This window comes from Bacillus rossius, assembly GCF_032445375.1.
Source record: "Bacillus rossius redtenbacheri isolate Brsri chromosome 4 unlocalized genomic scaffold, Brsri_v3 Brsri_v3_scf4_2, whole genome shotgun sequence".
Taxonomy (NCBI): domain Eukaryota; kingdom Metazoa; phylum Arthropoda; class Insecta; order Phasmatodea; family Bacillidae; genus Bacillus; species Bacillus rossius.
Window position 1 is genome coordinate 51899727 of NW_026962011.1, and position 27255 is coordinate 51926981.

Sequence of the window (27255 nt, forward strand, 5' to 3'; positions counted from 1 at the left end):
TTATAGTTTTAAGTAAACATAAATATATTCATTACTAAAATAAAAAATAATGAAACTAAGATTCGGGAGGGGCTATCACTAGAGACAGGAAAAATTCGCGAATTCATTTCGCGAATGGCTAAAATACAAATAGTTATTATACCTCAGTGCTGCCTCTGCTATTGGCTCACAACTCACCTGGATGACTCTGGGTCAATGAGAAACACTCGACCAAAGCTTTATCGAATCACAGGCTGCTACGTTGGGACGACTCACAAGACAGCAGCCAATAAGTGGGTGGCATTTGACCGAGTGTACGTAGAACTATGGAGTTCATCCTGGAGGTCATTGAACCCGCGAATTTTTCCTGTCCCTAGCTATCACCTTTTACAACCCCCCTTCTTCCCTGCCACTGGAGCTACGCTTGAGGTGGCAAGAAGTAATCTCACTTATAACCTATCCGCCTAAATTATATCAAACTATTTAATATTATGAAGTTCTATGGCACTTAAGGTAGCCGTTAAAAAGTTATGAATACAACAAACACTTTTTAATCTGAGATATTAACCGATAATTTTAGCAGTAAGAAATTAAGTGGCCACATAAGAAGAACATAATACAAAAATTCAAAAGGGCGTAACTAAAAAAAAAAAAAAGAACAAATCTTCCAAAAAACTTTCGGGCATATAAATATATAAATTATTTACACAAAAGACAAAAGAACCAACGATTAATTAATCGATTAAATTAGTTTTGTGCCGCCAAGGAGATAACTTAATATAAAAAAACGTATTAACTGAAAAAACTTTGTATGAGAACCTCTATTCCGATTTTTTTAATTTGCTGGTTGTTCTGGGCCAGCCCAACAGATAGCGACACATGTCGCGTGAAACATGGTTTCAGTTTCCACTGTAAGAGTCGCACTTGTTGGGACTGACCTGGCGACCCACAGCCGCAGGCAGGTCAGCAGGACTGAGGGCAGCAGCAGCCGGGGTCCGCGGTCAGACCCCGAGGACTCCTGCCGCTGTATGGCCGCCGTGTTGTCGCCTGCACACACACACACACACATGCACACATGCACGCGTGCAGTCGCCTGTCCCCCGCCCGTCTAGACACCCGAGCACAAGGCCGACACGCTACATTAAAAAGTACGAAATAGTTATTGCAGGTTTATATTTGTTAGTTGTTTTTTTTTTTCAATCAAGAGCTGAAATGATTACAAATTGGTCACCAAAAAGTAATTCGAGTTTTTAATTGTTTTTGTGTTTACTTATTTCAAGCATTGAGAGAGAGTGTTGGAGAGATTTTTCAAGATTTTAAATGTCTAAAATCTCATTTTATTTTGGCCACAAATGTTCTTTTTCATGAACTGAGGGGATTTCCACAGCGAGAGGAAGATATTGAGTTTTGAGAGTGGCCAGCGTGTGGGAAGTGTCGAGAGTGATTTGGGGGAGAACTGTGAGAGTCGAGAGTGAGTTGCGTGTGCCTTCGTGGTCTATCTCTTCTATTTCAGTATGCTTAACATGATTCACATTGACTACCTGAAATTAAATCTATCCGGAAGTATGATAAGTAATAATGTCCTACCACTAAAGGGAATCCAACCCGTTTTCTTGCAATCACTGGTGCACCTGACTTCATATTACAAATTAGAGGTTGATTGTGGAATGCCGTGACAAAACTACTACACAGCATGATTGTGTGTTCGAAAACACGTTTTGGTCTCAAAAAGATCTCACGAATTTGGAGGGTCTTTACACATTACCAACAGAACACCAAGAATTTCAGGTCACCTGCTTAATATGGGATGAAATGGCTTTTACACTGTGGTTTCTTCTCGCAGTTGTACGACGACACATATTTGCCTGCTCAGTGAAGTCATATACGCTGTAGGTAACCCACAACGACACCACATACAACACGCTTGTTCTTAAAACAGTTTTTGCATCTTTGAAATATTTCAGTGGCACTTGTTGGCCTTTTTCACCTTTGAAGTTACGTTGGGACCCAAGGGATCAGTTCATGTTTGGAACGTTGTGAGACGTTGATGCAACATTGCAGTCAAAAGAACGTATCTGTATAATGTTGACGCAACATTTATGTACGTTCAGATGGTGGTAGAACGTTGAAGAGATTTTTTGGTGTTAAAAATTTTGAGTGAAATATTGCCAAAATGTTGCCACAGCATTTTGACAGCATCATGTTGGCAAGAGCAGTAGCGGATCCAGAGGGGGGGGGGGGGGGCTAAGGGGCTCAAGCCCCCTCCAAGAGCATCTGGGTCCACTATTGTTTTAGTGTTTGCCTTGATAAAGCCTAGCCTCATCTGGGTCAAGCCCCTCCCAAACCAAAATCCTGGACCGCCACTGGGCAAGAGCGCTCAGGTCGGCGGGTGAACGCACCTCTGGAGACGAAGACGTGGATGGTGTCGGCCTCGGTGTTGGCGGCCCTGCACGTGTAGTTGCCGGAGTCGCCGCGGGTGGCAGCATTGACGATCAGCCGGCTGTGCGTCTTGGGCCCGGGCTCGGTGCTGACGGTCACCCCGCCCCGACTCGTGTCGTAGTTGATCATCTGGTCGTTGTGGTACCACAGCACGTGCTGCGGCGGCGAGGGACTCTGCCGGCACCACCGTCAACACCTGGCACCACCGCCAACAACACCCGGCACCACCGCCAACACCCGGCACCACCGCCAACACCCGGCACCAGCGCCAATACCACGGACCAACAGAGCAGTCAATACCTGGCACCAGCGCCAATATCACGGACCAACAGAGCAGTCAATACCTGGCACCAGCGCCAATACCACGGACCAACAGAGCAGTCAATACCTGGCACCAGCGCCAATACCACGGACCAACAGAGCAGTCAATACCTGGCACCAGCGCCAATACCACGGACCAACAGAGCAGTCAATACCTGGCACCAGCGCCAATACCACGGACCAACAGAGCAGTCAATACCTGGCACCAGCGCCAATACCACGGACCAACAGAGCAGTCAATACCTGGCACCAGCGCCAATACCACGGACCAACAGAGCAGTCAATACCTGGCACCAGCGCCAATACCACGGACCAACAGAGCAGGAAGACATATCTTCTGAGAGTTTTCTGTCAAAGGTTTTACAAAAGCACTTGAGTCTTTTCAAAGACCAACTGAGGACTTCCTAGGAAGTTGTGGCTATAGTTATATCTTTTTACCAAGAATGTTTTAAACGAATCTTTAAACAGGATGAGCACCCATTATCTGCACACGTCCAAAAGACCACGAAAACTGAACAATGCGACCGATTGACCTGGAACTTCTTTCAGCCAATAAAGAATATCTGAAAGTTTTTTTTCATTCTGCAAATGTTTTGGATTCGTTTGTTGCAGGTTCCCATTGCTAGAGCTTGTAATAGCGCCTGCCGCACGGCAGAAGAGTTGGTGCGTGCTTCACTTAGCGACAAGAGAGTCAGTAACTGTTGCGAAAAGTGAATTTCACCGTGGAACCACCAAGCCGGTCATCATTTCATGCCTGGTTCAAGACGTTTGAAGAGAGGGTGCATTCGCGAAGGCAACACTCGGGAGGGTACTCTGTGCGAGAGGAAGACGTGGACGGCGTAAGTAAATAGTAATAGTTTTTTATGTGCACCTCACTTCATTTATCATAGTCAGTTATGACATGTTTGGAAAAATGTAAACAAAGGAAATAAATACTACAACAATTATTATTATTATACATGTTGAAATATATTTATTTAAAATTTGTAGTTCACTTTTAACTAAACCATAAAATAGTGTACGTTTATTGCAAGAATTGAATGATTCTAAATCTCATTATGTATATCATCGTCGCTGTCAAATTAAGTTAGTAACCGTGAGCTAGCTACCTTCATTGACTTTCTGTCTTTGTGAAAGGAAAACATTTCTCCGTAATGCAAAATGCAGGAATAAATATATACTCAACATCTAAAAATAAATAAGAGACGAGATCAGACTTATTCCTGTGCGCGAATCTCAATGAAACAAGTATCCGATGTAACGAAATTTAACCCACGCGGCTGTTGTAAGCCGATGTCAAACGCAATCGGTTTGGGAAAATAATTAGTGACACGCGTCGCATTGTACGTGATCTCTCCTCATCCTGTCCAATCATTCGTTTGCTGCTCGTAATCCTTCAGTGAGCGCGGCGCAGTCCTCGCACTCGATTATAAACTGCCTTCGCCGGGGTTAAAAATGTAGCGTTTTTGTAAAAGTCTTAATGTATATTAAAAATTAATAAATATATATTTTTTATCATGTCAATATTCATGGACCCCTGACACACCGAACGTCTGATCAAAAGTACTAAGAATTAGAATTCACCGATTATCCCTTGTCTTAAAAATAATTGTCCAGTGCATATGAAACCTTGTAAGCTTGGATTAACAAAAAAACTATGTACGTGGATTAAAATTATATGTTATAAGCATGAATAAAGTATTAAAGTACAAGGGCCACCACTGTCATTGTTCACCGCAAAACATTCAATCTCGAGCACGAACAAACCACTCACTGTACGGATTGTTTCGAAATTGGTAGTACATACGTCAGGGCGTGATAGAAGCAAATATAAAAGCACACATAACAACCTAAGGCTGGCGTCGCACTGGGCGTTTCTGCCGCTGAAGCAGAACTTCAGCATCTCTTTTTTTTTCTTTGCTGAATATTCTTTCGACAGCCTTTTGTACAATGCAGGCAGGCCCCTCAAGCTTGCACCGAGTATATCGAACATGTGAACAGTTGCTGTGTAAGAAATGACCGAGTGGAAACTGGCAAAGCACTCCGGTTCAACCGCACGACGTAAGACCGGCCGAAGCTCGGAAGTGAACCGGCAAAGTAAGCCGATCTCTCGCGTCTCCACTTCTTCCTCTGGGCCTCGTCCACTAGACCAGGGCTAAGTCTTTGGAAATTGTTAAAAGTGAAAAAAAAAATATATATATATATATATTAGTAGGATGAAACCCATTGGAAAAGGAAGAGAATATAACAAAACTGAAAGTAAAAATAATTTACGGGCGATCTGGGTCGGGAAGTGGAAGGGAGTGAGTTTTTAAGGGTAAAAAACGGTTTATCTCGATTTCCGGCGAAATTGCAAGTCCTATGAAAAAAAGTTAAATAGCAAAGTTTTAGGTAGTACAAACATCTACAACTTCTGTATATACACGTTTTTTCACATAACCTCAAAATTTATGTGAAAAATTCCCAAAAAACCAAGTTTTTGGTTTTTTATTTTTATCTTTTACAAAAAAAATTTTTTCACGAAATTTGGTGAAAACGTACCTTTTTATGTCCCAAACACATTATAAATTTTTTGCTTTAAAATATATATTTTTTCACCTTATGTGGACTTAATATCGAAAAAGCACCCTAATTTTCAATCGACAATTTTCACGTCAAAATATCAGATTTTTTTAAAAAGTCGGTGGGCTTTTTGTTCGTTGAAATCTCTACTTTCTGATGGTGTAAAATATATATATACATTACTATGGTAAATGTTCTCAGAAAAAAAAAAAGAAAAAAAAACGAAAATACTCGAATCTAATTTTTTTTTAAATCATTATGTACAATTTTGAGCTATTTATTAAAATTTACACTTTAATTACTCTAAAAACATAATATTCCATTTTAAATTGATAAAAAATATTGCAAATCCATAAACCATAAAGATTGCAAAAAAAACATGCGAAAATAGTTCTATATATTAAAGATAGGATTTAAAGAGGATTTCATCTAAAAAATGTGACTGCTGCAATTTTTTTCAGTAAAAATGTTGATTTATTAATTTGTTGTTGCAGAAATGCAAAGATATTTTTGAAGGATTCATATTTGAAACTATTAGACGTGAAAAATGGATTCACCGCTTCACCGGCTGAGTTCCGAGCGAACAAGCTACTGCACGGTGCTTATTATCTTTAGTTATTTCCCATCGCCCTCCAACCTACGTACCGCGGTTTTGGAGACATTTTGTATACCGAGTTTGGAGTGTTCCATATCGCTGTGTGTTAGCAGCTTCAAACAGGAGCCGAAGTTTACTGCAATTTTGGGAAGTACGTGTTTTTTTTTGTTTTTTTTTTTTTAAATTTTTATGTATATTTTAACAGCAGATGAAGTGCACTCACGATTCTATAGCAAAGCAAATTATGTTACCGGTTCCATTGCTAGCGCGACAAGTGTATTTCACGCATGGGCTGATATCCATTCCGCGCGCTCTACCGCCGACAATTTCCGCTTTATTCCCGTACTTTAAAGAGGGAATAATTTTTTTTCCCCCTGTCGTTAGCATTTGGCCACGTAGCGATGGCGAGCACATCGGGGTTTTCACACGCGGCGATGAATAAAACATTTTCTGTGACCGTTCCGCAATTATTTTGGTCGCGACTGCCGAACCGAGTGCGCACCGTCATTTTCGAATAAAAGAACACGCATGTCGTTTTAAACGCGTCCCCTGTGATATATATGTATATGCATATGTAACTAGCTGCAGAAATCCTGAATACAACTAGCACTGTCGTTGATACGAGCTGATGTGTCCGTGGTCGCAAACAGCATTGCTCGTGTTCCAGGTTCGAGACACTAGCAGGGCACGATGGAAAATCTATTCTGCTATTTCGGATTCTTAAATATCAAACGAACCAAGGCTTGCACTAATTATATTTATTTTATCGGCTTATTTTACTTATCTCACACTTAACCACATACATATATACTGAGCAGGTACATTCAAGATCAGCTTAATAAAAACTAGAGCCAAGACAAACGAAAAGTACTTACAAATACAATAAAATAAAAACTTAATAAATCACGAGCAAATATAAAAATAACAAAAAATTAGCACATAAGATAAATATAATTTATATAACGTATAAGATATTAAAAGTAATGTTTAAAACAATTTTTAATCCACCTAATGTTTTAACGATTTTAAAATATTTTATGAAATAAAGCATAAATGAAAACTAGCCAAGACAAAACATTTTTTTAAAATATACTAATACATTTTCTTATAACAAATAATACATATTCACACATACTCAATCAAACATTGTTGATTATTGATTAGTTCTGTGCATTTATAATTCAAATATCTTTGGACATTAACTGAAGTTCACATTCGCGGTCACACACCGAGTGGTTTATTTCCGTTTCTTGTCATTACTTTTAATATACGATGTTTCCTGTAAAAGTGTCGATGTGAAACATCTTAGCTCATAACAATAGTTACTTCGTGAATGCTACGTAAGTCGCGTGGAACAGTGCTGCCATCCGTGGCGGATGGGGAGAACCAAAGTTCACTAAGCTGAAGGAAAACTTATATTATTATTTGTTTAATTAATTTTAGCAAGATGGCAGTTATTTAATAAAATTCCTTGTCGAAAATCAGGTCCAATACCAGCGTTTAGAATCTCTACAAATCTTTTTCGCTTTTATCGTAGTCTTTTCATTATGTAGTTTAAAATTTCTGTCTGCAAATGAAATTATTCTGTTGTTGACATAGCTGCTCCGGCAGCGGGTAATGAAATTACGTGTGATAAGCGTTCAGAAATGTAAATTAAAACACAATTTGCGTATATTTATCACGCTCGGCATTATTTTTTAACAATTCTGTGTTAAATTTTGTATAATTATAAGTGTATTTGCAACATGAGAACACATGAGTTTGCTTGTTCCCGAGGTCAGATGATACACCTCTCTGGCGAGTGCTGAAACACTCGCTCACATTTTTAATCGATAGCTTTCTTGCATTTTGTTGAACCATAAATTTTTTCAACATATATTTACCAAAATTAATTTTCCGAGCTGTAAAAGGTACACGTTCACGTACATGTTTATAATTACAATCGGTTGCGTGACTTTTTACCGCTAATAGTTAACTCTCATTAAAATATCTGCCGAGAAGAGGTGCTGCGGTTGTGGTAACACTTGCCTCCCACCAAGGCCGACCTCGGAAATTTTTTTAGTAAGCGGGAAACGTGACGGACGTTGCCTGTGGGATTTTCTCGAGGTGATCCCGTTACCCCCTTACTAGTTTATTCCGTCGCACCTCCACACCCCTTCTCTCCACCCCTTCTCGCGCATTCCTCAAACTGTCCCAGCTGGTAAAAATGTACTATAAAGTATTCCTTTGTCTTTGTGAACTTCGGTTCGCGCCATCCGCCGCAGAGGGCAGCACCGCGGTAACACACGCATTTCCGTCCCACGCGACTTGGTGCCGTTCACGAAACTACTCTCGCCGAGTGCCGTACAGCCGAGAGATAAGACAAGACGTGAGATCTTCTGCCGGTCTGTGCCGAGACACGCGTGTTGCATCGCGCAGTTATGCCCTCCCGCCCTCACCAGAGTTTGTATGGGGACGCGGAAAAGTACCATACTGGAAAACTACCATATAATTTGGTAGTTTTCCGTTATGGCACAATTCCGCCTCGCCTCTTCGAAACAGATGGAAAAGTACCATATCGGAAAACTACCATATTTCAAAAGGACGAGGCGGAATTCTGCCATATTTTTTTACACACTCAATGGAATCACTACAACGCATTTGCTCTCAGAGTAGTGCGGAGAATAAGCGGGTAGATAACGCTGTCCGCTCCAGCAGTTTCTTGGGTTAACTGAAAAGACACCAGATAGCACTGCTGACGGTGACTTTCTGCACTTGCAATGCTAAATCAACTCAACAGATCGCGCACGAGAAGAAACCATTTTTTTCTAAAAATTCGGTAGGGAGCAGCACTGTATTCGTATATACACGATGTGAAGAAAAATGACGGGGCCAGGCGGAATTGTGCCATAACGGAAAACTGCCATATTATATGGTAGTTTTCCAGTATGGTACTCTTCCATCGCCCCGTTTGTACCAGGTTTGCGTTTCCCGCTTCGATCAGCGACGCCGCAGCGGTCAAGCGCTTGACAACCGATGGCGTCCATGGCGGGTAGGAAGACGAGGGGGAGGGGTAAACAATCCGTCACGTGGCAAATAGCGCCGCGGATGAATAACTGCGGCGTTATCAGTCGCCGCCGTCGGCAGACCATGCGCGGGGAGGATCCATCACGGCTGGAACAGCCTGTCGACTGCCGGAACACGTTTCAAGCCCGGCCACTCCGGCTTATCATTGGTGAATGGAACATTTATTAACGACCCCCGATTAAACCAACGCTTCGTAATTTTTACATGTAAAATTTTTTAAAACCAACTGATATACATTTCATCTATTTTCAGTTATGTTTACTTGGAATAGGGATCTACGTAGACCATTAGTACTACTAGCACCGGTGGATAAGAATAAAATGCCTCTCCTAGCTTTACGTGTAGGTACATATTATATCGTAATAATCTAATAAATGCGAACGTTTGTGTGTCTGTATGTTTTTGACCACTCAGTTGCTGAACGGTAGAACGGCTTTTCATGAAATTTGGCACATAGTTACGTTAGGTACTTCTGACTTGGGTACATGAAATTTCACTACTACATTGTTGATGCTTTCTTCCTATACATGGCAACGGCTGTTGTATTTTTTTTGTTATGGATTCTACGTTTCCATGGCAACGGGAATTACAGTCTTTGATTTTTCTCCTTAAACGCAACATTAAGCAAACACTGAAACGATACTTTACCGTAGTCATGTTAGATTATTTCGTGGTTAAGGCGATATTAATTTAATTTTAAAAATAATGAACTACTACTCTTATGCATAGACGTTATGTAACTTAAGCATTTTATCAAGTTAGAGAGTGCTCTCTATAGTTACGATCCTCCCCATTCCTAATTATAATTTGACACGTTGTTTTATTTGTGATTGTTTCCATTTAATTGCAACTCTCCTGTTCATTTTAAACACCGTTATTACCGACTCATTCCTCTACTAAAAACGCAACAGTAGCTTTCACAGTGGCGGCCATTTTAACGGAAAGAAGAGACCCGATAAGTTCGCGTTATATTTGACTGCAAGAGTCGTACTAATTACTGCTCGAGGAAGAGTAAACAGTTAATTAGCACCAGTAATCCCATCCGAGGGGTGGATGTTTGCAGCGGCTAGAGATTCTCGGGCCAGACATGCAAGGGCAAATGGGTCTGTATTCGAAGGGCGTCAGGGCAGACCAGTGTAAATATGCCATATTCACAGAACTATGAAACTGAATAATTTTTATTTTGTCTTTGGACTCGAATGAACGCTATGAGAAAAGATTATTTTATTTTATGTGTTTTGTTTTGCAAAGGAGTGTAATATCTTTGCTTACTAGTAACAGAGAAGTTTTAAATGAAAAATGGAAGGTTGGATTGTTAAGAGTTAGTTCGGAATAAAATGGTTTTCTGTATGGAATAATTAATGAATTGTATGCCAAGAACTATGTGATTTAAATTGAATGAAATCACCAAACTGGTATACTAAATGAAGAAAGAGTGTTAAGATGTCGATATGATTGGTATTCATGTAGTGGTACATGAATTTTCATCAAGGTATGTGTGTTACAAATATGAATAATTGCAACTAGATATCATCCCAGTGGTAGAGAAATACAGGACTCATGGCTCCAACTGAGTTATAAATTAGCCGGCCAAAACTTTTAAATTTTGATATTTTACAGAACATTTGACTCGTGTTGTGCGCCCAACTGTTAAAGGCAACGCTAGATACTAATATTTAAATATTTCTTTAAGTTACCTTCTACAGTGATCATATTTTATTTATGTCAAAGTTTATATACACTGTCGATAGTAATATAGGGGTCAAATGGTAAAATTTATCAAAGTAATATGAATTTCCAAGTATTAACATAAGTGTAATCTTACATACAAGTCTATGATACTCAACGTTACACTCGTAATATATATATATATATTTAAAATAAAATATCTATGATACTGTAAGGGTTATATCCCGACAACAGACACTCACGTGCTCGATGACGCACACGAGGCTGATGGTGCTGCCCTCGCCGATGTGGTACTCGCCGCTGCCCAGGATGAAGGCCGAGGGCACCACCACCTGCAGGTGGACGTAGTGCGCCACGGTGCCCGAGCCGGTGGACACCTGCCGCGTGGAGCACACACAATCGCACATTCCCACAGTCCCACAGTCCCACACCCCCACAGTCCCACAGTCCCACAGTCCCACATTCCCACACCCCCACATTCCCACATTCCCACACCCCCACATTCCCGCAGTCCCACATTCCCACACCCCCACACCCCCACAGTCCCACATTCCCACACCCCCAAATTCCCACAGTCCCACAGTCCCACATTCCCACATTCCCACAGGAAAAGCCTAAGATGTCCATCAAGTTCTGTCCCTGCCCGAACACGCCCGAACATTCACCTTCGGCCAACCTCGGGATTTGTTTTATTTTTGCGCAGGAAAAGTGAATTTTAATATTAAAAGTGGTCGGTTAGGTTAGCTACATTAAAACACTTTAAAACACTATGGACGGTTAGTTAGGTTAGTATAGCTACATTAAATAAACATAGAAATATAAATATATATAAATAAACCCGAGGTTGGCCGAAGGTGAATATTCGGGCGTGTTCGGGCAGGGACAGAACTTGATGGACATCTTAGGCTTCCCTTCCCACAGTCTCCGTGTCACCGGCTACCTTCCGGCTTCTGGGTCGAGGCCGGGTGAAGATGGCCGCGGCAAGGCGCGCCGAAACGTCGGACAATCCATCACTTCCACACAAGAGCCGGGCTAGCAGGGCAATCACTCAGTGCCCCTCGTCGCCCTTCCATTACTAACGCACTAGTGTTATAAAAATACAGTCATTAAACTGTAGAATACTATCCGTTATACAACGTAAACTTAATTTATTATGATTTAGTGACGCTAATCTGATCATTATTGCTTTTTTTATTGATATTAATTCAGCAAAAACATCTTGAAATTTAAGGTCCTGCTGAAAAGGTTTTTTTTTTTTTTTTTTTAATTTTCCGCCTTACCTCTGGGGGTTTGGCAAGGCACCTCCCCAAATTATCAGGGACCTCCCCCCGCCCCCCCCCCAAAGTGAATGGTCCATGGCCCAGCAGATACGAGGGTTCCCAATGCTTCCTCGTCAGAAGCCGAGAAGGAGTTGTTGTCTGGGCCAAGAACGCCCGCGATCTCGATTCAAGTAGACGTCGCGTGACACGTCTCAGATACGACAGTTCTCAAAAGCAGTGCAGAAGGTGGTACCCGTTGTCCAAAATTTCCGTTTCAAAGCAATACACGATGTTTGTTTATAAACTTTTTGCGATCACAATCAGTTGTTCACGTACCCAGTTGACTTCTCAGTTGGCAGAAGTATGCATAAACCATTGTTACTACTTTTAATAGCGGTCAAAGTTGAGACAAGTTACATCACACCAACACTAGCCACACAGAAGTGAAGCTACTTTTTAGATCTGGTTTCAATACGACCAAGTGCTGTCCAGCGGATCCGGATGTTTTGGATTCGACCTCTGATGATAAACCCTGTCAATAGCTACAGAAAGTTCAACTTAATCATAGCTCGGCGTTTATCTGTTCCTACTGACAGCATGTCAGGGCAAATAGTTCAATATTCTTACGTCTCATATGTCAGCGATAAAACACTTTGGGCCGGTTTTGCCACCTCCAGGCAATTCTTCAAGTTGGGCAGCCTCTGTTTCAAATTTTCAATTATCATGGTATCGGGAGGACTCGATCTGATTGTGTACGTCCGTAAGGATAGTTACAAAAACTGGTGACTTGCGACTATCCACGATTATGAAATAAAATCCTGGCTCGAATACATTTTTATTGGATTACGTGCAACCTTTTACTTAAATATAACACAGATTATTATTTTTTTTTAATTCGTAATTTTCAAATGAAAAATTTTCTTTTCGAAAGGTCAATTTGTGCAGGAATACCCGCATTAATACCGGAGTTAACTGCAACTACCCTAAATTCTTATTAGTTCCATGCAATTTTCGCCCTCCCGCGTACTATTTGCAGAAGCGACCCTCTCTCTCTCTCTCTCCTCTCTCTCTCTCTCTCTCTCCTCTCCACATGCTCGCGAGCGATAAGCGACAATCCCCTCTGCCCGCTCATGACCCTTCGTCAGGATTACCCCAAATGAGCTCGGAGTTGGTAAACACCCTTATGTTCCTCTTCCTCGCTGCGCCCGTTCCTTCCTCGCTACTCGCTCATAAACAGCAACCCCCTTGTTCTCACCACAAGCTTCCACAAGCAGCCCCTGGCGGAGTACACCGTCAGAGACTAAAAGTAAATGTTATGGGATTTTCACTGAAGAATTTGCCTCTAATAGACGAAGTTCCAGGTAACTGGGTCTCTGTTCCTTCGGGAAAATGCACCTAGAGGGAATATGGGTGTTACTGCTGCGGACTTAACAAGGATATAGTTATGGTTAATTCAAGTTCAAAATAAGTAAAATAAGTACTCGTATATTTACGAAATATCTCTGGATGATCGATAATTTTAAAAATTGTAACGGTGAAGTGGAATGAACCTCACCTTGTACTCACCAGTTTGCTGGTGCATACACGGACTAGGGGCTATGATTCTCAAGTATGTGCATGCAATGGAAGAGGAATAGTTCGCTTAAGTCACCAACAATTTTACTGCACAGCCAATAACAACATGGTCTGTTGTGCGAGTTTTCTCAACGACAGCTTACTCCCACATATTTTCATGGGTATTAGCAATTCACAATCAAAAATTTTTCAGGACAATCTGCATTGGGCTAAGAGTACTTATTTTATCATTTTTAGTCCGCATTGAAAACGCGGTATATTAAAAAAAATATTTAATTTTTTTTTTTCATTTGACGGATTAAGGCGTTGTCATCGAGTGTCCTGGGAATAGGACCGTCCATTATAAGGCTTGGAGTCGACGGCACGGACCGCTGTGCCAGTGCAGCTAGAGGCGGACAGCTATGCCAGTGGAGCGGACAGCTATGCCAGTGCAGCTAGAGGCGGACAGCTATGCCAGTGCAGCTAGAGGCGGACAGGCCCTGGTGGCGAGGTTCCTCGGCCGGCGAGGGGAAGCCTGCAGTTTACAGGGACGAGAGCCACGCCCGAACAGTTTTGTAGTTCTCCGAAGTTTGCAGATCGCTAGTGTCAAATAAAAACCTATTTGCAAAGGATTTATATTCTTTACGGTCATATAGTATTTAAAATAAATCTAGCCTAGCCTTACGAACATTTCATTTTAGTAACGATAACCTAACCTAACCAATTTGTAATTTTAGTTACGATAACCTAACCTAACCAATTTGTAATTTTAGTTAAGATAACCTAACCTAACCTAACCTAGGAAAGCTTTCATTTCACTTACAATAACATAACATAATTTAACCTAACAATACTTTCATTTTAGTTACGCGACTTCAGCGACCGCCGCCCCGGGACTCAAGGTCGACGAGGGCCAGACGAGACATCAGCCCCCCCCCCCCCCCGTCCAGGGGGTTGCAAGCCTGCTGCAGGCTTCTCGAGATTGCCTTCCCTCGATAGCGCCGGCCAGTTTTACGGGCCAACGCCGCCTAGTTTTACGGGGCTGTTCGCCGGGACGAGGAGGGAGCAGTTGAAGGGGTGGAGGGTGGGGGTAATGGGGCGTCCGACCCTGATGAGACGCCGCGAGAGTCGTCCGTCCGGTGAGGGAGGGGGGGGGGCTTCAACCCGCGGTCGCTGGTCGTCCAACAGTCGACCTCTGTCGATCCCTGCAACTCTATGGTAAGACCGACTCTACGGTAACGACCAACTCTATGGCAACGACCAACTCTATGGCAACGACTAACTCTATGGCAACGACCAACTCTATGGCAACGGCCAACCCTATGGCAACGACCAACCCTATGGCAACGACCAACTCTATGGCAACGACCAACTCTATGGCAACGACCAACTCTATGGCAACGACCAACTCTATGGTAACGACCAACTCTATGGTAACGACCAACTCTAAGGTAACGACCAGGTCCTACAACAGTGAGTGGCAGAGGGAGGGGTTAATCTCCTTGGCTCGGGCACCAGGAAAGCCTGTGGCTGAATTAAGAAATATTTTTAATGCTCAGCTTTACCCCGATAGAACAAAAATGATAAGTCTCTTGTAAATGTAATTCATAGTAAAACTTACACGTACTTAATACGATATGCATAGATCTTGTTTACAATTATGACCACAGAAACATTTACAGACTTTAGATTGATTGTGGGGTTTGAAAAGTTCTAAAACCCAAGCACTCCAGCATGTACTTCGGCATCAAATGGCCAAATCAGACTTTACAACTTGGTTGGTCATAAATAAATCTAACCTTATTCACAGAAATCAGTACCTGAATTTGAAAAAAATTAAATAAAGGAGGGGCCAGACAAAATTATTTTTCCCGGGCACTTTGGATTTTCTCGGTGGCTCTGACCCTCACAACATGTGACATTCATCTACCAGTGGAACTTTCTAGAGATACACGACCTTGAAAATAGCCTGAGGATTCCACGTGTGTACAGTAATAAGATAACATTTCCCCATGCATTGTGGAAACAAATTTTAAATGACTGTACATCATGGAAGTGACTGTTTTTAACGGCGAAGGTTCTAATTAGTACTTAGAAACCATTTTAAAACATGGTCAAGCACCATTTCCGCAAAGTTTTGGGCGGAAAAATATGGCGAATGCGAGGTAAAACAAAAATTGACTTCAAGTACGTCAGAGCATGTCGTCTCCTGACAATGACTAATTCCATGACTGCAAAGTTTACAAGAGTGCTTCTGTCAAAACACTTGAAACTGCATAATTTCACAAACTTGTAAAACTTTTACTTGTTTCACTTGGGCGCAATGGGCCCAGGTGGCGAGGTTCCTCGGCCGGCGAGTGGAAGCCTACAGTTTACAGGGATGAGAGCCACGCCCGAACAGTTTTGAAGTTCTACGAAGTTTTCAGATCGCTAGTGTAAAAAAAAAAACCATTATGCAAGGATTGATATATTTTACGGTCATATACTATGTTAAATAAAGCTAACCTAACCTTACGAACATTTAATTTTAGTTATGATAACATAACCTAGCTTTAATTTTAATTGCGATAGCCTAACCATACTTTAATTTTAGTTAAGATAACCTAACCTAACAAATCTTTCATTTCAATTACAATAACCTAACATAATCTAACCAAACCATGCTTTCATTTTAGTTACGCTAACCTAACCTAACCTAACCTAACCTAACCTAACCTAACCTAACCTAACCTATATTTGATTTTAATTACGATAACCTAACCATACTTTCCTTTTAGTTAAGATAACCTAACCTAACAAATGTTTCATTTCACTTACAATAACCTAACATAATCTAACCAAACCATGTTTTCATTTTAGTTATGCTAACCTAACCTAACCTATCTTTAATTTTAATTACGATAACCTAACCATACTTTCATTTTAGTTAAGATAACCTAACCTAACAGATCTTTCATTTCACTTACAATAACCTAACATAATCTAACCAAACCATGCTTTCATTTTAGTTAAGCTAACCTAACCTAACCTATCTTTAATTTTAATTACGATAACCTAACCATACTTTAATTTTAGTTACAATAACCTAACCTGACCTCCCGGGAAAAAAAAAATTATTTATTACACTGGCCGAACCTAACCTTACCTTTCACTTCGGTAAAGTTCGTATCTGTTCGGGCAGTGAATTGCCATGAAGTGCTGTAGTGCTGTGAAGTGCTCACCTGGCACTCGTACGTGCCGTTGTCCCTCTTCTGCACGTACTCGATGCGCAGGTCCCAGTCGTCGCTGCCCGGCGCATGCGCCGCCCGGAAGCGCTCGTCGCTGGTGTAGGTGAGAGCGCCCGACGTGAGGATGTGCCAGTCGCGGCGCCGTACCCACGACACCTGCATGACACCACGCCACCACAGACCTCGAACATCCTCGCACGGACCATGTGGCAGACTGGCAGGCGATTGCAGCGAACCTGGCGGCGCGGAGTCTACCCACGTTTTTCAAGTGCGTGAAACCCATGGCCCCACATTCGATTACAGGCCCTGGACCACAATTAAAAAAGTGTCAGTTTTTGAGATAAAAACTGTTGTAAAATGCATGAATAGTTCACCTAAGTCACTAACTATTTTATTGCACTGCAAATGATATGAACTGTTGTGTGAGTTTTTTTCCCCCACCCTACTTACTATTATCTACTGTATTGCATCTGCTCCAAGTTTTTCGTTTTATATTTTCATAGGTTTCAAAAATTCGCAATCACATATTTTGTGGACAATCTGTATGGGTTTTGTATACTGTATTGGGTTATACAACTGTACGACTTTTTAGTCCGTTTTAAGAACATGGTATAATAAAATGCAGACAATCTTTTGTGCATGCAGCAGGCGTTCATCAATTTATAAGACGTTATCACGTCAAACTACAAAGCTGATCGGGGGATCGTATGTGGCCCTACATGTTGAGGTGGAGGTGGCGTGGGTTCAAGATGGCGGCGGACAAGATGGCGGCGGACAAGATGGTGGCGGACAAGATGGTGGCGGACAATATGGTGGCGGACAAGGTGGCGGCGGACAAGGTGGCGGCGGACAAGGTGGCGGCGGACAAGGTGGCGGCGGACAAGGTGGCGGCGGACAAGATGGCGGCGGACAAGATGGCCGACGTACCGGCCGCTCGCCCAGGTTGCGCACGCGGCAGCGCAGGGAGGCGGGGCCACCCAGCTGCGCAGTCACGTGGGTCGACACGGCGCCGTCGAACTCGGGCTCGGCGACGGGCCTGGCCGCCGGGTAGGGCTCCGTGCTGGCGGCGTGCTCCTCGCGCGAGTCTGCGGGCAACAGCGGCGGGGACTAATTTTTTTAACATAACTAAAAACAGGTCGTTACCACAACGCCGAAATACCATAACGCCGAATGTCAAAATTGACCTCAACACCAACAGCTAGAAAACTGCTGTGTACCACAACGCCGAAATAACAACTGAATGAATTTGTGTGTGTTTCTTAAATGTACCTTAACGCCGAAATACCGCAATCAAACCTAACCTTACCTAACATAACCTAGCGTAATATAACCTAACCTAACCTAGTCTAACCTAGTCTAACATAACCTAGTCTTACCTAACCTAGTCTAACCTAACCTAACCTTTGTGGCAGTCCTGCAATGACATTTTTCTGCGTTAGTGTATTTCGGTGTTGAGGTATACATCAGTTTTTTAGATGGCGTTGTGGTATTTCGATGTTGTGGTGCGTCCCCACTACAAACTAAGTGTACTTGGGAGGGTTCCGGGTTAGGGAAGGAGACTAAGTGCGTCTCAGGCCGAAGCCCATACGCTCTAATCATGCAGGGTTTAAGCCATGCGGGAGGGGTAGCATGCATCATGTGCTAGGAGGGGGATTGGCCAGCCATGGCAGCGATTGGCGCCATGACTAACTAACTCCCCTCACTGACTATTCTAGACAAAACTAGATAATTTGAGCCCAGGTAAAACCTGCATAGACACAGGGAAAACCCTGGGCTCTTGACATGCGGGATGCAAAAATCAAGCAGGAAGCTTACGGGAGACAGAAGGATGTATCTGGAAGAAGAGTTGGACAGAGCAGAAAAGAGTCTACCAAGCGGGGGGAGGGGGGGGGGGGGGGGCTTGGACATCATCGGAGGGCCAGCTCTCCGCTCCCCATCTTGTACACACACTGCCAGCAATCATAACAACTGTACGGACTTCTAAACGAATATTTCTTCGTGATTTCAATCAACTTAAAATCTCCGAAGAAACCACGGCGTATCAACACTTCCGAATTTCATGTTCCCTTTTAAACAAAGATTTTTTTTTCTTACTGTAGACCTTAATACAAGAACATTTCGTTTGTATTCGTGCACGACGTCAGTGAACTCAGGGTCCGCAAGTGAACTAAGGTAGGCGTAACTTCACGAAGATCCCTGGATAATTTGCGACCAGGGTTCTTCGTAAATTGAAGGGAAAAATTGTAACACTAACAGATTCAAGTGTTTGACAGAAGCGCTCCTGTAAACTTGTTCATGAAAAGTGAATTTTAAACAAGTTTACAAGCGATTTACTAGTTAGCCATTCACTATTTTTTTTCTAACTATCTCAGAATTGCAGAAGGTAAAGTAGATCTCAGTTCGATGACTGTATCACTATGGAAAGGACACGGGTGTAATTTCTGCAGCAAAGCGTTTACCCTGAGGAAAAAAAATGCTGAACGTCAAAAAAGGACTGAGTGTATTTTGGGTCCTTGCCAAAAACTATTTATGTAGTTGCAGTCAGTATCAGAAATACTTAGGTCGAAGATAGGTAGACGGTTCTACAACACCAAGGAAGTGAACTGACGACAAAACATTAGACGACTATAATGATCACTAAAAATGTGAAAATGACAATGCTAATAATACCATCCCAGATCTCGCAAATTATTTAAAATTGAATTATCACGAAGAAAGAATCATCTTCATGGGAAATGTAAAAGGCGTTAACACCAAATTCTAGATTTGACGTTTACATGACCTGTTTGAAATGTATGATATGTAACGACATAAGACAACTTGGCTACTGACTTTATGTACCTAACCACCAACTGAATTTTTGAGGAACAAAACAAGAAAGTGGTTTTTCTTCAACAAAGAGAATTTATAACCGTGGTCTCATTTTATCTCTCACGCATCATTGCCCCTTAAGCTTTTTCTGCGTTCGAAAAGAAAATCTGAAGTTTTACATCGCCGAGAAGGGCTGAGCCCATCGACTCTCGCGATACATCCCGACGCTGCGGTAAAGAGTCGTTGGGGGAAGGGGGGTGGGGGTGGATGGGTTATTTCGCTAATGGCTCGTTTTCTTCGTAACCGCCGCGCGCGCTGCCTGAACGATCTCGTTTGGATGCGGGGACCGCGAAGGGAGGAGAAGCAAACGTGAGTGGTTTATTTTCTTCTAAGTAACGGGATGCGCTCGTGTACTTACAAAAAATATGTATATGTGTGTGTGTATATATCTCGGCGTTCCCAGGCGAAGGCAATACGGTCGTTGGAGGCGAGTTCTCAGACAACTTCCCTGCTTTATCGTCGTCAGAGATCTGCGCGCGCGTGTTCTAGCTTCTCCTCGCTCCAGCGCAGAAATTTCGCCGTCGAGCAATCTCTCAAGGAGATATCCCGAGGCCCTCGCGTTGTGTTTCAGAGCCGGAACGTGCGTCCCGGAACAATGCGGGCGCGTCGGTTGTTTTTTTTGTTTTCGAAAACAGTCGTGCGGTGAAGGACGCTGCCTTTGTGTTCCTCCCCGCAACTCCCCTCCTACGGGGTTCTGTGTTCTGCGGAACGTAACTCAAACCCTCGCCTCGCCTTTCACCAGGCGTCGAAGAGTCGGGGAAGGGGGAGGGGGAAGGCAATAGTCCTGTAACTAGGCCCGCAACAGTTATCCGTGCGCCGCGAGGAATTAGTACCTGCTTGCGGCAGAGGAACTGCGCAGATCCCGTGGTGTTTCTGGAAGTCAAGTTTCGTGAGCCGAGAACACCCCTACCTCCTTCTGCCTAACCTGCAGATACTCGCTGGTTCGGCAGGCGGTTTACAAGCCGTCCATTGTCGCTTGAACAAGTCTGATTACCGGATCGATCTCACACGCCGGGTTGTTTGTTTCAGTTTTTTTATGTTTAACCTCTTAGTTCTCGGTGTACGACATTCGGTTGGAGGAATGGTTCTAAAGATGTAATTCTCTGGCGGTATGGCGAAAGGTATCACATTGTTGTGCCTAACACGCCAGCCTCTTGATTCACTGAAATCTATAAACCATGTAGTAAGTTTGACTACTGAAATCTGTAGTCTACACTTACCTGAAGACATCCAAGAAGATCGAAACATATGGATGTTTACAAATTTCAGTAAATCAAGAGGCTGGCGTGTTAGGCACAACAATGTGATACCTGGAGGAATGGTTGTTAATGGAACGGAAAATTTGTAGCCACGGTGCTGCCATCCGTGGCGGATGGCACGAACAAAAGTTCACAGATCCAAAAGGGAACCTTGATAGTGTTAACATGTAAGTGAATTATAATTTCCTTGTCGAAAATCAGGGGGGGGGGGGGGGTTAGTATGTTTTCCAAACCTTTTCCGCTTTTATCGGAACCGTTTCATTGTATAATTCAAAATTTAGGTTATGTTTTTCATTACTATTATTTGAGGGATTCTTGAATAGCTTTCCAGTATGAACTGAGCACATAACAAGCACGATACAACAAAAAAATCAAATTGTTAAAATTTTATGGTTTAAAAGATTTATGATTGATTGAAACATAAATTTAAAATAGTTATAAAATGATGTGGCAATCATCGTAAGAAATACTCGTGATTATGTCCAATAAGTACTTCATACACGCTAAAAGTGTTGTGCAAAGTTACAAGCTATGTCTCGGCAACTGGTGCCCACAGGAATGTTCTAGAAGTACTCCGGCGGTGGCGTAGCGCCTGGGTGGGGGTGACTCACCGTCGAAGTGCGTGTGGTCGAACTCCTGGAACCTGGACAGCTGGAAGGAGTCGTTGTAGGGCCAGTAGCCGGCCAGCTCCTGCAGGTACGAGCTGGCGTCTGGGTGCAGCGCGCCGGACGAGTTGCGGGCCGGCGCGTGTCCGTCTGCAGCAGAGCGAGTAGCAGAGCGAGTTGCAGAGCGACCTGCAGAGCGACCTGCAGAGCGAGTAGCAGAGCGAGTAGCAGAGTGAGTTGCAGAGCGAGTTGCAGAGCGAGTAGCAGAGCGAGTAGCAGAGAGACCTGCAGAGCGAGTAGCAGAGCGACCTGCAGAGCGACCTGCAGAGCGAGTAGCAGAGCGACCTGCAGAGCGACCTGCAGAGCGAGTTGCAGAGCGACCTGCAGAGCGAGTAGCAGAGCGAGTTGCAGAGCGAGTAGCAGAGCGAGTAGCAGAGCGAGTTACAGAGCGACCTGCAGAGCGAGTAGCAGAGAGACCTGCAGAGCGAGTAGCAGAGCGACCTGCAGAGCGAGTTGCAGAGCGAGTTGCAGAGCGAGGGCCGCAGCCAGGGTGTTCGTGAAGGACGGCGGAGGGGTCGACATTTACCACTAGATTTTTTATTATGATAAAATCGAATGTCACGCTGAAATCTCTGGCGAGAAGCACTCGAACTCCGTCAAGATTTGCAAAATGTCACTCAAAATAAAAATAATAAAATAACATCTTAAGATTTCAACAACATTTGGAAAAGGGGGGGGGGGGGGTTAGCAGTAGAACTGGCACAGGGACGTCTAACCTCCTTAGGACATGGGTGTAGGGTGTTGACTGAAAACAAAAGTATTAATCATCCCACATCGTTTCAGGTTTATTTCCGGTAAACTATGGCCAACACATAAATAAATTAAGTAATAATGTCAAACGTCTCTTTTCACAATAAATAAATACTCCTTGGAAATAAATAAACAATAATTTAATCTCTTGTAGACTTTTAGACGTCCAAACAGAAATTCGAGTAATGGTTTTGCTTGGGTAAAAAATAACTGAACATTTCATAATTATTTATTTATTTATTTGGTTCTTGAGTTAATTGTTGGATGAGTTAATTAAATACATGTCATAAATACACACATATATTAATGTTAACTAAATACATGAATTATACATGCCAAGTTTGTATGAAAGATATGCTTACATTAAACCGTGTGCAAACTGGCATTAAGTATGGACTACTTGGAAAAACAATTTCTGCAGCTTCTGTCTATGAGGACATAATTGGAGGAGAAATACATTGTTGTAAAACACTAATGATTGCAATAATCCTTCTAAAATAATTTTCCTGTAGCCATAACAGCTAAGTTGCTGTTATTTAATATTATTTCATAGCTTTTTTTTCTTAGTTTGAATCCTGGAAAAATGTAAACTGTATAATGTTTTTAACTAATCTTTTATTAATTTAACAAGGATTGAACCAAGGACATGAATCGATCAAATCAAGCACTATTTTAATAAGTGATTTTTTTTATTATTTTTTTATGTTTACCGATTTTTTTCAGATAGTTATTACAGATTTTCAAGATGGCGGGAAAACTAAATGGCGGACGCAATGTCATCTAAAATGGCCGCCGGGTATTGATCATAGGCATCGAGAGGCGAGCACTCCCGAATAAAGTCGAATCCTCACGATTGGCAAGACGACAAGCCATCAAGTCGTAGTCCCATGAGATATACATTGGGCCCGTGTAGGCTATGATACACTACTGCTATCTGCAGTGCTGTTGTTCATAAGTTTTGTGATCGCATCACTGTACTCACCAACCGTCAACACTGCGCTAATGGCTAAAAAAAAAATTAAACGTACCACAATCAGGCATCCGCTGCGCTGTCCGCTGACCACTGACTACTGACTGCTGGTTGGTAGTTGGCCGTTCGTCACCTGTTCCCACAAGGGAAGCCTTCTTTTCATAGACGAGAGAGCCAAAACCCGAAGTTCCCCGAAGTTCATGCTTTTCCCCCCCCGTATCTTTTATGTAGCTATCCTAACCGAATCAACCGTCCACAATGTTTTAAAGTATTTATAATGTAGCTAACCTAACCTAATTGACCTTTAGTAGCCTTTTATCAACACCGCCATATTAATTTACAATGAACAAAAAAAAAACGAAGATGCACGATCTGCGTTTGGCTATCTCGTCTGTGAAAAGAAGGATTCCCGTTCCCGCACGTCCTCTAAGCCACTAATTGGCGCTTAATGCGCGGGAAATTCAAATTATCGAACCACTGTTTGCACCTGTAACTTCGTAAGGCGGCGATTCCGACCGAATGTTCCTTGACAAAAATTACTTATTTTGGCATCCTCTAACCACTTATTAAATTTATGCCACGCAATTTGTGAATACTCTATAGATATATACTACTGAAAAAAAATAATACAATAACAGTTTTTTTTTTAATTTTAACTTTGGATTCATCCGTCAACTAAACTATATCCCGCCTTAAAAGGCGAGACACTAATTTTTTAAACAGACTTTATGTTTATGTTTGTTTTTTTCGGTCCTTTCCGTAAAGGTCTCTGCCCAATCGTGGTGTACTGAAACAACTACCTCAAGTTTAAGAATACAATGCATTTATTTGTCTCTACCACGATTGACGCAAAACACTCAAGTGTGTAAAAATGTAGTTATATTTAGGTAAGCATTGGTTACATAAAATACATATTATGGTAGTTCGCATCTTTTCTGCCTAAGTTAATGTCGAAATTGATTATGTGGGACTGCTGTCCTAACGATTGGATAAACGTTTATTTCCTTTGTAACCAAGTTGACAAGTTACATAGTTACTTTTGCCAACGAAAATCTAACTCCTACGGGAGATAGGACAAAACTGAATCGTTTGAAAATTGTAACAGCCTGAATGAAAAAAAATCCAACATAGAAACAAGTAAGTAACCAGTAACAGTTGTATTATTCTCTAAAAAATTATGAGGCATTAATAACAAAGTTCAGGACTGACAGTACAATGTAAACATAGTATTCGAACTTTATAAAAACCAAAATATATGCGTAGCTTAGCTTATGTTTGTATTTTGTATGACTAGGTAATCTCATCAACTTAAATGCGTGATTCTTCAAGACTACGTCCAATACGACGCATAGAGTATATTCTGGCAGTATAAATATTACCCTCTATTCTTTATGAAAATGATGAGCAATACACTGCCTGCCGTTGTGAGATTCAAACCACGTATCGAAAAAGGCCGTTGGGTGACCGGGGGGGGGGGGGGGGGGGAGAGAAGAAAAAAGGAGAAAAGTAATGATCTTGGCACGTGCGCAGTGCGTTTATGCCATTTGGTTTTACGATCCTAGAACCGAGAGCGTTCAGAGTGGCACATTCTTCGCATCTTGATCTTTGGAATGTTCCGTGAATAAAACACACCGCCTTACACATTTTTATGATTCCTTCTGGCTCCTTCTGGCTCCTTCTTCTTCTTCTACTACCCCCCCCCCCCCCCCCAGTTCTCCGCCGGAGACTCGTCCATCATCGACGTCCGAATCTGCCCTCCTTAGAATTCACGTGCAGCCTCGCTGGATTTTATTTTCCAGGCTGACAAAACAGACTTTATTCAGTCGTGGCAAAGAAAAATATATTATTCTTTTTTAACGCTGTTTATTCGTTTTGTGTGTGACGATAAAAATTAAAATAAAAATTGGGGCTTTTCCACGGCAGGTCGCGACCTTCAAGATGTAACTGGGCTAGCTTTTTGACGTGTGTTAAAATTACGCTATCATTTTGATGGATGTAATGATTTTGACGTGACAACGTCTAATAAATCTATGAACGCAAGCTTAACGCACGATAAAGTGTCCCGTTACGCACATTGTTCCGTTACGCTGTGTCCCGTTACGCTCATTGTACGCTTGCGCCGCATCTATCTCTTCCACTCGACTGTTTATAAAGTGAAGTGAAAAGTTAATGTGGTTTTCATTGCTTATTACAAAAACAATTTCGGCAATAAAGGTTAATTATTCTTGCATTTTAAAAATCTGATTACTAGTATAATTTCAAGTATTTATTATTTTATTATTAAAATAAAAATGATTCAATTTTATTCATAAAGTATGCAATCATTTTATCAATGTTTTGTTATGACGTTGTCACAAACTATCGTCCGTAAACCAACTTTACAGACAACCAATTTTTTTAAGTCGCTCTTTTCAATTGTAATACCATCAGTCTAGCTGTGTTTCGATATGGTAGCTGACCCACGAGGAATTTGACTTTGATTTTTCTGGTGTATTCTCATAAAATTTCTTATGGTTATTTTGTTCGTGGTTGGATACAATTGTTTTTGCGAGTGTGTTAATGAATGACAATTGTATTTGTTTCCGTTCGTCATACAATTAATTACGCATAGTCTTGAGGCGACGGGACTTCGAAGATTGCAGCAGGTTTCGAACCACTTGAGCCATGTTGAGGATAGAGATCGAGTCTATCCCTTACTACAGGAGCGTGATACGTTTTGATGACTGCCGAAAGGTGTTTTAAAATCTGCTATCTTTTTCAAAACCGGTTAATACTGACCTCTAATTATGTCAAGCATGTAAATGTGTGTATTATTCAAGAAAAAAAAATTCACCGATTCTGGATGAGAGAAACGCTTCAAGTGTCAAGAACAAAACATTTAATAATAACGTTATCTTCATGCCAACATGCCTGATACTGAACACGTTCATTCTTTCACAGTGAGGTGATGTGATATTTTTACTGGTGGGTCTCCAAATTTTTTTTATATACAGTAAACTCCCTATTATCCGCGCATGCTATGAAAAAATACAGCACATATGCAAATCTGTATTTTATTACAAGTGAGCAAATTTGAACTCTACTGACTAGTGTATTGTGTGCAGTATACAGTAAAACGCCACAGGCCTTCTCGGAACTCACGCAGTGTCTAATGAAGTCTCTGGGTACGTACAGTACTGTATCCTTGTTAGGAAGCAAGTACCGAGCACTTTTATGTTTACATTACTGAAATGAATTGTATGTTAATTATTCAGTAAAATACTAACATTTTAGCATCATAAAAAATATTTTTACTATTAATTGTAATTTTTACTGAACATAATTTTTTAGATTTTTAAGTAGAAATTAATGTTTCTTTTTTTGTTTCCCATTTTCGGCTCTTTTGCGGATTATCAGCGATTTTCACTATCCGCGGTGGCCCTGCCACTTAATTTCGCGGATAATCGGGAGTGTACTGTATACGGGTTCTGCGAAACTGCCATGAGCGTTTTTTACAGTTCGTCGATAGCCTCTTCAGTTTCCGTCGAGCAAGCACCACTAGAGAGTCGCGATGTAGTTGATTTGGTTAGGATTACAAAGCCAACCAGCTCGCTCTAACTGCTGCGAGCATTCCGCCGTTTCCCTGGCCTATTCTTACGGCAACGTGATTTAATTTAACCCGTCTTCAGTCTGTCTGAGACGGTGGAATGTAATCTGACTGCCAGCCAAGCGAAGAGTTGCAGAAACACGATATTACGTTTTGAACCTTTAATTGCCGCTCTAGAGAAAGAAATGAAGGAGGTTGTAGGCCATCGCTCTAACAAGCCGGAAAGGAGGTATAGTCGGTGTCACGTAACTCAGGGACGTGGCCAGGGGGATAGTCCCTACCAGGATAAAAAAAATGGGGTGTGGCTGTGTCATGGACACGGCCGTGTGTTGTACGTGAATACGCTTTTTGACGCGTATAGACCGATATTATTTATGATATATTTTACGATTTTATATATTTTTTATTTTAACACCATATATATTCACTGTAACTATTTTATACTAATTTTTGATATATGCAA

At 41.9% G+C, this 27255-nt stretch overlaps 2 protein-coding genes across 3 annotated transcripts in view; one reads left to right on the top strand and one right to left on the bottom strand.

The window, feature by feature from the left end:
- The window catches only part of LOC134542162 (cyclin-Q), a 142184-nt gene that overhangs the window by 47707 nt on the left and 67222 nt on the right, over positions 1-27255 (top strand). The window contains exon 1 of one of the 2 annotated variants that reach the window (XM_063386184.1): positions 3373-3578. The exons of the other annotated variant lie outside the window; for it this stretch is intronic. The gene's annotated coding sequence lies outside the window, so the exon portion shown is untranslated. Of the gene's footprint in view, positions 1-3372; positions 3579-27255 lie in introns of those variants that run through there. 2 annotated transcript variants of the gene reach the window in all.
- The window catches only part of LOC134542160 (hemicentin-2-like), an 83908-nt gene that overhangs the window by 11327 nt on the left and 45326 nt on the right, over positions 1-27255 (bottom strand). The window contains exons 3-8 of the mRNA XM_063386181.1: positions 21433-21576; positions 17619-17776; positions 16686-16847; positions 10894-11028; positions 2379-2592; positions 918-1026 (exon numbers count right to left, since the gene is read on the bottom strand). Coding sequence (XP_063242251.1) covers positions 918-1026; positions 2379-2592; positions 10894-11028; positions 16686-16847; positions 17619-17776; positions 21433-21576 — 922 coding nt within the window. The remainder of the gene's footprint in view (positions 1-917; positions 1027-2378; positions 2593-10893; positions 11029-16685; positions 16848-17618; positions 17777-21432; positions 21577-27255) is intronic.